Source organism: Orcinus orca, chromosome 3, assembly GCF_937001465.1.
Source record: "Orcinus orca chromosome 3, mOrcOrc1.1, whole genome shotgun sequence".
NCBI lineage: Eukaryota > Metazoa > Chordata > Mammalia > Artiodactyla > Delphinidae > Orcinus > Orcinus orca.
In genome coordinates, this window is record NC_064561.1 from 133,401,311 (window position 1) to 133,414,394 (window position 13,084).

The following is a 13,084-nucleotide window of genomic DNA, read 5'->3' on the forward strand; positions in this document are numbered from 1 at the left end:
GAATTTTAAAAGTTAAGGTGCAAAGATTCATTTTAAAGCTATTTCCATTCACTAATGTTTGTTTTTTTAAAAAAGAAAATCAACTATTTAAGTTAATACATAGAAATTATGATATAAACAATTAAAGAGAAAAGACATTAACATTCCTTGGTAAGAAACTTCATTAATGTTTTATTATAGCTGTATCAATTTTTTTCCAAGTAAGGTATATTTTGAATGATTTTTTTTCTAGATTCTTTTAAATAGATTATTTGATGTTCCACATGACCCATATGTCAAAATTAGTGATTCTTTTTGGCCACCTTATATTGAGCTGCTCCTGCGTAATGGAATTGCCTTGAGACATCCAGAAGATCCAACCCGAATAAGATTAGAAGCCTTCCATCAGTAAAAAGGTGGTCTTTTTTTCACACGTACTTAAAGAATCTTGTCATTCAAGGATAATGGAAACACTGAGAATTACTTGGATAAGGAACATTATTTGCAAATCAAAGCACATAGTCCATCTTCCTTTTGTGCTTAAAATGACTCATGCTGCCATCCACTATTCATTTAAAAATGGTCCTTTCGCAGTCAGTCATTGCTTTGGTATTTTCAACTGGGTGGACAAGAATGCAAGTGAAAAATATTCTAGACTTAATTATTACAAAACTTTAAATATACCTTACTTCCGCAATATTCTTTGGAAAATTCGTTGTTAATTTATGATATTGATAATGTAATATTTTTCTTTTAAAATTTATGACAGTTTCTTTTATGCATTTGATTTCCATTTGGTGCTTACATCATTTAAATTTACAAATTGTAATGGAAAGGCCATTTAATTTGCAGGAGGTTTAAAAATTGACTTAGTATCTTAATGTAGAAGGAAGCATAATTTAAAAGCATTTAGTAAATCTGTTCCATGTATAATGCCATATTCTAGATTTGTTAAAAATTTGAGTGTTAAAAAAACTAATGGATAAAGGTAGCATGAAAACTATATTTTAATGTGTATTATATTATAAGTGATGATATATATTAAATCATTCTTGATTCTGTTAATTATTACTAACAATACTGTGTTCATAAAATTTTGTTAATCCTCTGTGACTTTCCTGTAAATAAAATTCTCATTTAAAAACTCTAGCTTTTTTGGGGATGTGGCATGATATTTTAATAAACTAAATAGACTTTTTCATAGGTAGATAAATGATGATATTATAGAACTACATATAAGCTAAACCAGAGAATTCCAAATACTTTTTGTATCATTAGTTTTCTAAGACGACTTAGTGTATACTTTTATTTTTGAAAATGCTTTCTACTGCATTATAGTATCCAAGTTTCTTGTTTACCTTAAATACTTCATCTTTTTTAAAGTAGGCAAAAACTATTCCAAGTATACCATGTTCCATTTATAGAAAATACAAATACTGTTATATTTTAGAAAATGTGTAAGTTCTTTTATGGGAAGATGACATACAAAAGTACCTTCCTAGAATACTCTAGTTGGGAGTCAAAGGATTGAGCAACTTATTATTCCTCAGTTACTGGAGAAAGGAAAAATGGTGCTAGCAGTATAAGTCTGACAATAATTCTGTCTGACAAGAGCAGATAATACTGTTGTCTGTGAACTTCTCTGTGTTGCAAATTACAGTAAGAAATAGATAAAGGCAATAAACAACTTGATGATTTATTTGGCAAGTCTTGATTTCACATACATCTATTGGTTTGAATCTTTTTACTGTAGCAACTTGTGTAAAGTTTTAAAGAAAACTGTGATGATTGCATCCTACTTTTTAATTTGTTAACCCAGCCTTCTAACATAGCATGATTTTTTTGCCCACTTTTCATCTCAATCATAAACAACGTAAATTATAGCAGAATTAGTCTTGATTTGTACTCCATCTAAGCTTACAACCCTTGAAGGTTTTTTTTTTTGTGGCTTTGAGTATGCTGGAGAAAATGTTTCAAGTTCTGAGAACCTATATGTGGGGGCCATCACTACAGATCCCAGGAACATTGAGGGTAATAAAAGAATATTTTGAATAACTCTGTGCCCAGATGTTATAACTTAGATGAAATGGACCAATTCTGTGAAAGACACAATCTACTAAAACTCACACAAGGAAAAATAGCCACTTTGCATAGCCTATATATTAAAGAAATTGAATCAATAATTAATAAGCTTTCAAAACAGAAGACATCAGGCCCAATGGTTTCACTGGTGCATTCAAGAAGAAAGTGATGACAATTCTGTGTTCCAAAAAATAGAAACTAATTCATTCTACGAGGCTAGCATTATCCTAATACCAAAACCAGACAAAAACATTACGTTACCCTAATACCAAAACCAGACAAAAACATTACATTACCCTAATACCAAAACCAGACAAAGGCATTGCAAGAAAGGAAAACTACAAACAGATACCTTTCATGAACATAGGTACAAACATCCTCAACAAAATAATCAAATTCAACAATGTAGTACAAAAAATTATGCATAACAGCCAAGTGGTATTTATTCCAAATATCCAAAACTGGTTCAGCATTCAAAGATCAATTAATGAAATCCAACATATCATCAGACTAAAATAGAAAAATCATATGACCATACCAATAGATTACAAAAAAGCTATATGACAAAATCAGATAACACATTCATGATGAAAACTCTCAGCAAGCTAGGAATAGAGAGGAACTTCCTTAGCTTGATAAAGAACATCTACAATCTGATGCATTATTACTTATTCTTTAAAAAAAAAATTCAGAAAACTTACAGCTAACATACTTAATTGTGGGAAACTAGATGCTTTCCCTCTAAGATCAGGAAGAAGGCAAGAATGTCTCCTCTCACCAGTGCTAGTCAGCATTGTACTGGAAGTTCCACCTAATGCAGCAAGACAAAAAAACATCCCAAGAACCAACAAAAAATCTCTTGGAACTAAAGACCAATTACAGCAAGGTTGCAGGATACAAAGTTAGCATAGTAAAGTCATTTGTTACCTATATACCTGAAATTCGAAACATTATTACATTAACATCAAAAATATGTACAAGACTTATATGAGGAAACCTACCGAAGTTATAAAAGAAATCAAAGATCTAAATAAATGGAAACATATTCCATGTTTATGGGTAGTGAAACTCCATATTGTTAAAAGTCTCAATTCTTTTCCAAATTGATTTATAGGTCTAATGTAATCCCAATCAAAATGCCAGCAAGTTACTTTGTGGAAATCAACAAATTGATTCTAAATTTATATGGAAGGACAAAAGACCCAGAATAGCTGCCGTAATATTGAAGAAGAACAAAGTGGAAGGACTGACAGCAACCTTAAGACTCACTATAAAGCTATAGTAACCGATACTGTGAAATTGGTGAAAAATCAGACAATAGATCACTGGAACAGAATAGAGAGCTCAGAAGTAGACCCATACAAATATGGGCAACTGATCTTTGACAAAGAGGAAAGGCAAGCAACGCAATGGAGAAAGCTTAGTCTTTTTCAACAAATGATGGTAGAACAACTGTACATGCACTTGCAAAAAAAGGAAGAAAAACTGGTCACTGATAATACTGACATTATACCTTTAACAAAAATTAACTAAAAATGGATCATAGACCTAAATGTAAAATGCACAACTATAAAACTTCTAGAAAATAACATAAGAGAAAATCTAGTCTGACCTTGAGTTTGGTGAAGACTTTTTAGATAAAACACCAAAAGCACAATCCATGAAAGAAAAAAATTGACAAGTTGGATTTTATTAAAATTAAAACATTATGCTCTGTTAAAAACACTGGTAGAATGAAAAAAATAAGCCACAGATTGGGAGAAAATGTGCAAAACACATATCTAAAAAGATAACACAGAACTCACCAAAATATACAAAGAACTCTTAAAACTCAACAATGAGACAACAAACATCCCAATTAAAAAGAGGGGAAAATGACTAAATTGACACCTCACCAAACAAGATAAACAGATGGCAAATAAGCAGGTGAAAAGATCTCCACATTGTGTGTCATCAGGGAAATGCAAATTAAACAAAAGTGAGATGCCACTACACACCGATCAAAATGACCAAAACTCAGAACATTAACAACATCAAATGCTGAGAAGAATGTGGAGCAACAGGAACTCTCATTGATTGCTGGTGGGAATGCAAAATGATACAGTCACTTTGGAAAAAAAAGTATATTCTAAGCATACTCTTACTATACAACCCACAAATTGTGCTTCTTGGTATTTACCCAAATGAGTTGAAAACTTATGTTCACACAAAATCCTGCACACCAATGTGTATAGCAGCCTTTTTCATAATTGCCAAAAATTGGAAGCAATCCAGATGTTCTTCAATAAGTGAATGGACAAATCATGGGACATCCATATAATGGTTTATTCAGACATGAAAAGAAATGAGCTATCAAGCCACGAAAAAACAGAGGAAACATTAATACATATTCCTAAGTGAAAGAAGCCAATCTGAAAAGGCTACATACTATATGATTCCAGCTGTATGATATTCTTGAAAAGACAAAAGTATGGAGACAGTTAAAAAATCAGTGGTTGCCAGAGGTTGTGGTTTTGGAGGATTTGTAGGAAGGAGGGCAGGGAAGGGTGGGATGAATAGGTGGAGTACAGGGGATTTTTAGGACAGTGAAACTATTCTTTATGATACTGTAATGGTGGATACATAACATTATGCATTTGTCAAAATCCATAGAACTATAATACAAAGAATGAATCTTAATGTAAACTATGGACTTTAGTTAATAATAATGTATCGGTATTAGTTCATTGGTTGTAACAAGTGTAACACAAATACAAGATGTTAATGATAGTGGAAACTATAGGCAAGGGGAAAGGGGGTATATGGGAACTAAGGAATTTGGGGAAAGAATTTTCTTACTGATTAAAAAAATTCTCAGGAAGAGATGGCTTCTCTTGTTCTGGTGAATGTTATTTGGTCTGCATGAAACATCTGGAACTCTTTAGCCATTCTGTAATCATTAGGAGAGCTGCCATGGACAAATCTGGCATATTTAGTATGGCAGAGTCTCAAAAAAGAGTAAATCGTAATGTTATTGAACTGGGGAATTAATTGACCCTAGAGCTGCCATACTGGGGAGCATGATTTACAAGATAATAAAATTTCCTTCTGGTTTAATCAATTGAGACAGGTTTTTCATGTTTCTTGAAACTGAAGACATTCTATCTGGTAGCAACATTCCACCAAACCATTAAATGGAACTTTCACTCTCGCTGAAATTAATTTTATGGAACAGTCTGACAAAGACTTTAAAATGTGTATTTTGAGGTTGCTGGAAGAAATAAATTTCTTCCATTTAAAAAGGGCTAGTCATTGTAACACAAAAATAGGAACAAATGAAACAACAGTTGGTTATGAAAAGGAATTAATTACAAATCCCATATCTGATTAAATATAATAATTTAAATACAAATTCTACAAGTAGGATAAACTCTTGACTGGATAAAGACTGAATTAATGAAAGATAATTTGAAGAATTCATCCAGAAAAATAAAGAGAAAAAAATTATGAAGCGCAGACAAAAGAGATAGAGAACAAATTGAGGCACTTCACCAACATAGAAGTTCCTGATGAAAAGAATAGCAGGAATGATAGATAAGCAATATTTGAATAGATAATAGCTGAAAATTTTTCTGCAGAGCAGCCAAAAACCTCAGAAAAACATGCATACTGAATACTGTGTAGGATAAGCCACACCATCAAACGGTTTAGTGAAGCTGTAGAATATCAAGAAGAAAGAATTTTCAAAGATACTAAAGAGAAAAGATGGTTTACCAAGATGGAAATAGCAATTATATTGTTCACCTGCAAAAATAAATGTTGGTGCTGAGGGAAAAGAAAGACCATCAGCCTAAAATTCCATAACCAGCTAAACTACTATTCAAGAATGAAGACAAAATAAATTTTCTGACAAATAAAAACTAAAAACCTTTCCCACAACATACTCTCCCTGAAAGAACTGTTAGCAGACATACTTCTATAAGAAGAAAAGTTAATCTAGGAGGAGGATGGGGCATAAACAGTCATGAACGTGTCAATCTATTTAATGTCAGTTATGAAAGGAAGACATTTAGAAAGAAAAAGTGTTTCTGGAAAAGATGTTGCGAAGATATCATACTTCAGAATATCTGGCTATTCAAATTAAAAAATACAACCTATGTTTAGAGGAAAAATCCCTACAGGGTTACCACGTTTGTATTAGCCTGTTCATAGTGGGGAAAAATAGCAATTTTTTTTACATCATCATATGCATGTATCTTTAGGCATCAGTATTGCAGAAGTAAGGAATAAAAATTTGGTAGGAAGTTAATTTGGGGGAAATATTCAAGGTTTTTTGAAGATGAGATAGGATTTCCCTCTTAATTTTGGCTTATCTTAGGGTATAAAGTGTTTGTTTTGACTGTGGAGCATGATATGCATTCTTACTGTTAATGGCAGCAGAGCAAAGGGTTGTTTCTGCTTCAGGACCATTGCATACTATAAAGAAACCAATGACTTTTGCTTTTTTGTAAGAAAAAAATGTATAGCAAGTAGGCAAAAAATTTCTTTAGGAGAATATAAAGAGCTCTAAACATAAAAGAATAAGAATTGAAATAGATTATATTAAAATTTGGAATTTCTGTCTATAAAAAAGGAAAACACCTTGAGAGAGAGTTGGAAGGCAACCCATAAAATGGGAGAAATTATTTACAACAAAGAACTCTAATCTGAGATATATAAAGTGTGCCCCAAAATCAACAAATAGAAGACATTCATCCCAATTAAAAATTACATTAGTAAAAAGACTTAAGAGACGCTTCATAGTAGAGAATAAATATCTTTTTTTTTTGAGAATGAGTATCTTGAAAATGTTTTTAAAAGCAAGGAGAAAGAGCTTCTTAGTTCATTCTGGCTGCCTTAAGAAAACACCAAAAATTGGGTAACTTATAAACAAGACATTTATTTCTCACCGTTCTGGAGGGTGGAAGTCTGAGATCAAGGTGCCAACATGGTCAGGTGAGGGCCTTCTTCCTGGATCACAGCCAGTGACTTCTTGCTATCTCCTCATATGGTGGAAGGGCTGAGGGATCTCTGTATGGTCTGTTTTATAAGAACACTCATCCCTTTTATGAGGGTTTTACCCTCATGACCTAAGCACCTCCCAAAAGCCCTAGCTCCTAATACCATCACATTGGGCATTAGGATTTCCAGAGGTTGGGAGTGATCAACTGAATTGAATGTTGTTGGGAGATCAAGTAAGCACTACAAAATTGACCACAAGATTTCTCAACATGGATGTCCGAAAAATCATTATTTAGACTTCACTGAGTTCTCTATTATTTGGAGCACATAGTACTTACAATATATGTCACTAAATTATGTAACTTATTGCAGTTTGTCTGTAACTTTATTGGGGGAAGGAACCTTGCCTTTTATCTTTATACTTCTTTGCCCTTCACACAATGCTAAAGAGTAGGCAATGGCTATTGGCATATCAAGGTCTTTGCTGTTAGCTCAGTGATATCTTTCTTTCTTTCTTTCCTTTCTTTCTTTCTTTCTTTCTTTCTTTCTCTCTCTCTCTCTCTCTCTCCCCCCCCCTCCCTCCCTCCCTCTCTCTCCCTATCTCTCTCACACTCTCTCTCTCTCTCCCTCCCTCCCTCCCTCCTTCCCTTCCTTCCTTTCTTTCTTCATTCATTTTTGGCTGCATTTGGTCTTCATTGCTGCTCGTGCGCTTTCTCTACTTGTGGCAAGCAGGGACTACTCTTCGTTGTGGTGCGCAGGCTTCTCATTGAGTGGCTTCTCTTGTTGTGGAGCACGGGATTTAGGAGTGTGGTCTTCAGTAGTTGTGGCACGCAGGCTCAGTAGTTGTGGCTTGCAGGCTCTAGAGCACAGGCTCAGCAGTTGTGGAATATGGGCTTAGTTGCTCCGTGGCATGCAGGATCCCCCCAGACGAGGGCTCAAACCCGTGTCTCCTGCATTGGCAGGCGGATTCCCAACCACTGAGCCACCAGGGAAGTACTAGCAGGTGTTAACATTTTATGATAATAATTCAGGTTGTTTTGTTTCTCAAACAAAATTTTATAGATTTAGTTGATTCTCACTTTGTGCTCCTCCTTAATTGCATCCTCTTCTCTTTCTCTGCCAGGTAACTATGATCAAGATACCATATGTTCTTCCTCTGCATACTTTGGTAAGTTTGAGATATATATTTGGTATTAAAAATATTTATAATTAAAACTTTATATAAATTATCATATATATACAGCCTATCCCAGTTTGAATCATAATGTATCCTATTGCAGCATTTCAAATTAATGTTATATAATTTACCCATGTTGACATGTGTGGATTTTGTTCATCATTTAACTGCCAAATAATACTCCATTGTAGAAATGGATCACAGCTGTTTTTTGTCCCCTATTGATAATCATTTAGGTTGTTTCCATTTATTCACTGCTACACATAGTGTTGCCTTAATTATTAATGGGGATTCTCATGTGCAAGAATCTTGTAAGGTTATATATTTAAAAATGAAATAGCTGGGTCAAAGATGCACATCTTCCTCTGTATTAGATATTGCCAAATTTGTTCTTTGTGGTGTTTGCACTTAATTTACACTTCCATCAACGCTGTGTTAGATATCACCTCACACCAGTCAGAATGGCCATCATCAAAAAGTCTACAAACAATAAATGCTGGAGAGAGTGTCAAGAAAAGGGGACCCTCCTACACTGTTGGTGGGAATGTAAATTGGTGCAGCCACAGTATGGAGGTTCCTTTAAAAAACTAAAAACAGAGCTACCATATGATCCTGCAATCCCACTCCTGGGCATATATATGAAGAAAACTATAATTCAGAAGGATACATGCACCCACAATGTTCGTTGCAGCACTGTTTTCAATAGCCAAGACATGGAAGCAACCTAAATGTCTATCGACAGATGAATGGATAAAGAAGATGTGGTATATATATACAATGGAATATTACTCAACCATTAAAAAGAATGAAATGATGCTATTTGCAGCAACATGGATGGACGTGGAGATAATCATACTAAGTGAAGTTAAGTCAGACAGAGAAAGACAAATATCATATATCACTTATATGCAGAATCTAAAAAAAATGATACAAATGAACTTATTTACAAAACAGAAACGGACTCACAGACTTAGAGGATGAACTTACAGTTACCAGGGAGGGAGGGCGGGTAGGTGGGATAGATTGGGAGTTTGGGATTGACATATACACACTGCTATATTTAAAATAGATAACCAACAAGGACCTACTGTATAGCATAGGGCACTTTGCTCAATATTCTGTAATAACCTAAATGGGAAAAGAACTTGGGAAAAGAATAGATACATGTATATGTATAACTGAATCACTTTGCTGTATACCTGAAACTAACACAACATTGTTAATCAACTATACTCCAGTATAAAATAAAAATTAAAATAAATAAATAAATAAATAAGAAAAAAAGAAAGGGAAAAAACCAAACAACAATATACTAGATATTCCATTTGCCCAATCCTCCCAAACAGTTGCTATTATCAAATTTTAACATTTTTGCCACTCTGATGAAAGAGAAACATTTCCATTTCCATGATTGCTAGCAAAATTGAACATTTCATTCTCATTTATTCGTCATTAGGTTTTTTCTTCTGCAACTCTCCTGTTTATGCCATTTTCTTATTTTTTATTTTTTTGGGGCTGTCCCTTATAGATTTGTGAGAGTTCCTTCAATATTCTCGATATTTATTATGATTCATTTATATGTGTTACAAATTTTTCTCCCACTTTCTGGCTTATATTTTCACTTTTTAATGTTTTTAAAATTTTCATTTAATAAATTTAAACTTATCAATCTTTTCCTTTATGCTTTGAGCCTTTGCACATTACTTAAGAAACCCTATAATAGTCTTTCAAAAGATTAGAAAATATTTATTTTAACTATGTCAAATTCAAATCCAGTCTCATTGAAAGAATAAAATATTTTGTGTATTGAATCTGGTTTTAATGTCTGGGAGGTAAATTCAAAACTCATCATCTTTAGAGATAGTCACCTGCTCCAATTTAATAATTTCAAACAAGCATAAAATCAGAATTCTTCATCTCATTTTTTTCTGAAAATACAAGAGAACAGTCTAATTTTAAGACATGCCTTGGTTTTTAACTAAAAAAAAAATTAAAGTGCATGCTACTATATTAAAAATTGTAAGGTAGAAGTTTATTCTTACCTGTAAAATGTTCTCAGTCCCTATTCTTTGACTCTCAGTCTCTTCTGCCTTTCTGTTTCTCAGTCTCTGAAATAAATACACACATGCATTCAGGCATACATATATACAAGTTCCTTCCTCTCCCATATTTCCACTTATTCCATCTTTGATTTCCTGAAAGGGCCCATTCATTTATATTTAATTTGATTTCTAAAGACTGATAGCAAAGCTTTTTTTAGGTAGGGGGTTTCCTATCACCTCCACTTTGCCCATAATCTTCATTTCTTTTTTAAATTTCTTTTTATTATTTTTTTTAAAGCCAAGGTGTCTCCCACTGAGAGGTGAGTGCTTTAATTGTATACACTCTTTTTCTATTCTTTTCCATTACGGTTTATCACAGGATGTTGAATGTAGTTCCCTGTGCTATACAGTAGGACCGGGTTGTTTATCCATTCTATATGTAATAGTTTGCATCTACCAAACCCCAAACTCCCAGTCCATCCCTCCCCCCTCCCCACACCCCCTTCATTTCTTAATTAAACAGAGAATGAGAAGGAAAGCTGGAGGAAAATTTTTTCAAAGAATTTCTATTGCAACTTAAATTCATTCAGGGTTTGATTTAAATTTGTTTCATATAATTCAATTAAGAAATAATGCCTGTGTAGTGCACTAAAACACTTCCATGCTGTATATAATATTAGGATGGCAAGATATTAATATAGCATTTGTATTGCAAGATAAGAAATGAGGAGGAGCCAATAGATTGAGTTAGATGGATACATGGGCAGGTTCTGTTTGTGAAAATTCATTACACAAAGCTTTTCATCAAATTATATATTTATGTACTTTATGAATATTCTACTTCAATAAGAAGTTTTTAAAGACATAAGAGATCAACCTAATGCAATGTATAGATCCTGATTCCAATAAAAATGGTTTTTTTAAGCCTTTATTTGCAATTGAGGAAATCTAATATTTGACAAAATTAAGGAATTATTATTGTTTTAAGAGTCATAGTGGTATAGTAGTGGTTATTTTTTTAGTCCTTATATTTTAGAAATACAGGTAAATATTTAATGGATGCAACAAAATGTTATCTGACATTGGCTTTAAGGTAATCCAGTGGGGTGGAACAAGTAATGGGGAAAAACTGGTCTGGTTTGACACTTATTGAAACTGGATAATGGATACATTGGGATTCATTGTACTATTTTTCTTCTTTTGAATGTGTCTGAATTTTCTGTAATGCAGTGAAAATGTACACTTACACACACACATATACACACATACAAAGTTAAATTGAGAATTCATCATTTCTCATGCTGATAATTTTTCACCCTAACTCAGTTTTTCTTGATTTAGTCATTTGGAAAAAAGGAATCTCTGGGAAATTTTTCATTACTCTGCTTAGACGCAGGATGGCACTCTTTGAATAAGTAATTAGCCAAAGTCCACTTCTCATTGAATAAGCTCCTTTCCTTTACAATGCTGCTACTTCCTAAGGTAGTTTGTCTTAGTTGAGAGTAAAAACTTTTCAGTCAGCTTATACAGATGATTACTACTCACACATTAATTTTAGTTTTCTCTGCTGGCTATGTCTATCTACTACCAGTTTTTAAAAAATTAAGGATAAGTTTCAACAACTATTTAAAGGGTGGTTTGATGCTAAACCAGCTCTGTGCCCACACTTATTTTTAGTATTTACAACTATTGCTATGAGATTAGCCATCTTGTGTATTTTAATGCAAATATCTATATCTATATATCTATATCCATATCTCTCCATGTGAATCACCTTTATTTAAAACTGTCAATTCCAACCACAGGTCATATTTCTACATTTTAAATAGAATTGAGCTAGATACTACAGATTAAGGTCAAGGTGAGGACTATTGACTGTGGACAGATGCTTTCCCCTTTCAGTCCTCAAAAAAGAATGGAAATAACTGTATTCTTGGATGTTCTCAGTCTGATTCATGCCTTCTTTTAGCCAACTATTCATGTATTCACCAGAAGAATTACACCTACTACCTCCGGTGTAGGAAGGAAAAAAAAATCAAATAAGCAATAATGTTAACAGAAGCTTGAAACTTAAGAGCTGGTATTCAGAAAGGTCCTCCTCCCTGTCCCCTTCCCTCCGGTCCAATTCCCCTTTCTGGTTCTGGCCATCGGAAATTGACTTGGCGTTAACTGCTGGAATTTCAAGGCGTCAATTCCGAGCCCCTCTCCCCCCGCCCCCCCCCTCGGAAACTCTTAAACCTCTCCCTACCCTACTCTCAACCGTAGAGGCAGATAAATGATGCAGCAGATTACACCGCTGAAAGGCAACATTTGTCCTGAGCTATTTTCACATTTTTTCCTGTTTCCGATTTGTGTGCCAGACTTTGTTTGCTTGCTTAGGACATGGAAAACATATTTGGGCATTTCCCCACAGTTTAATGCTAGTAGCTTTCTCCCAGCAAATGAAAGTGAAAGTGCTACGTAGTAGCCGTGTTTTATCCTTAAAGTATGGACTGGCAGCTGGTGTGTATGGAGTTGGGGGGGAGGGGTGGGATTGGGAAGCTTGAAAAACCAGTTTTGAGGTTTTGTTTGTTTATCTTGAGATAGTAGCAGGGTTCCTGCCCCCCCCCCACCCTTGGGGTCTGATTTAGAATTTATTTTCATTTGGGCAGTCATTGAAGTTTCATTCAACATACTGTATTAAAAAAAATACGCTCCACTTGTAGCTTTCCCCGGTTGCACTTTAAAACACCATCCAGTCTCACCCTCATCTGGAAATAATGCAAGCTTCTCTCTCTTCCCCCGCCCCCCCTCCTCCCCCACTTCTACTTTTTTTTTTTTTTCC

General features: G+C 34.0%; 1 protein-coding gene across 4 annotated transcripts in view; it reads left to right on the plus strand.

Moving 5' to 3' along the window:
- The window catches only part of CENPK (centromere protein K), a 60,491-nt gene that overhangs the window by 39,184 nt on the left and 8,223 nt on the right, over positions 1-13,084 (plus strand). For 3 of the 4 annotated variants that reach the window (XM_033429894.2, XM_004270747.3, XM_049707945.1), the window contains one exon: positions 233-1,128. In XM_033429894.2, the coding sequence (XP_033285785.1) occupies positions 233-391 (159 nt within the window). In that variant the 3' untranslated portion in view covers positions 392-1,128. Of the gene's footprint in view, positions 1-232; positions 1,129-8,164; positions 8,210-13,084 lie in introns of those variants that run through there. The other variant, XM_033429895.2, reaches the window with a different exon arrangement.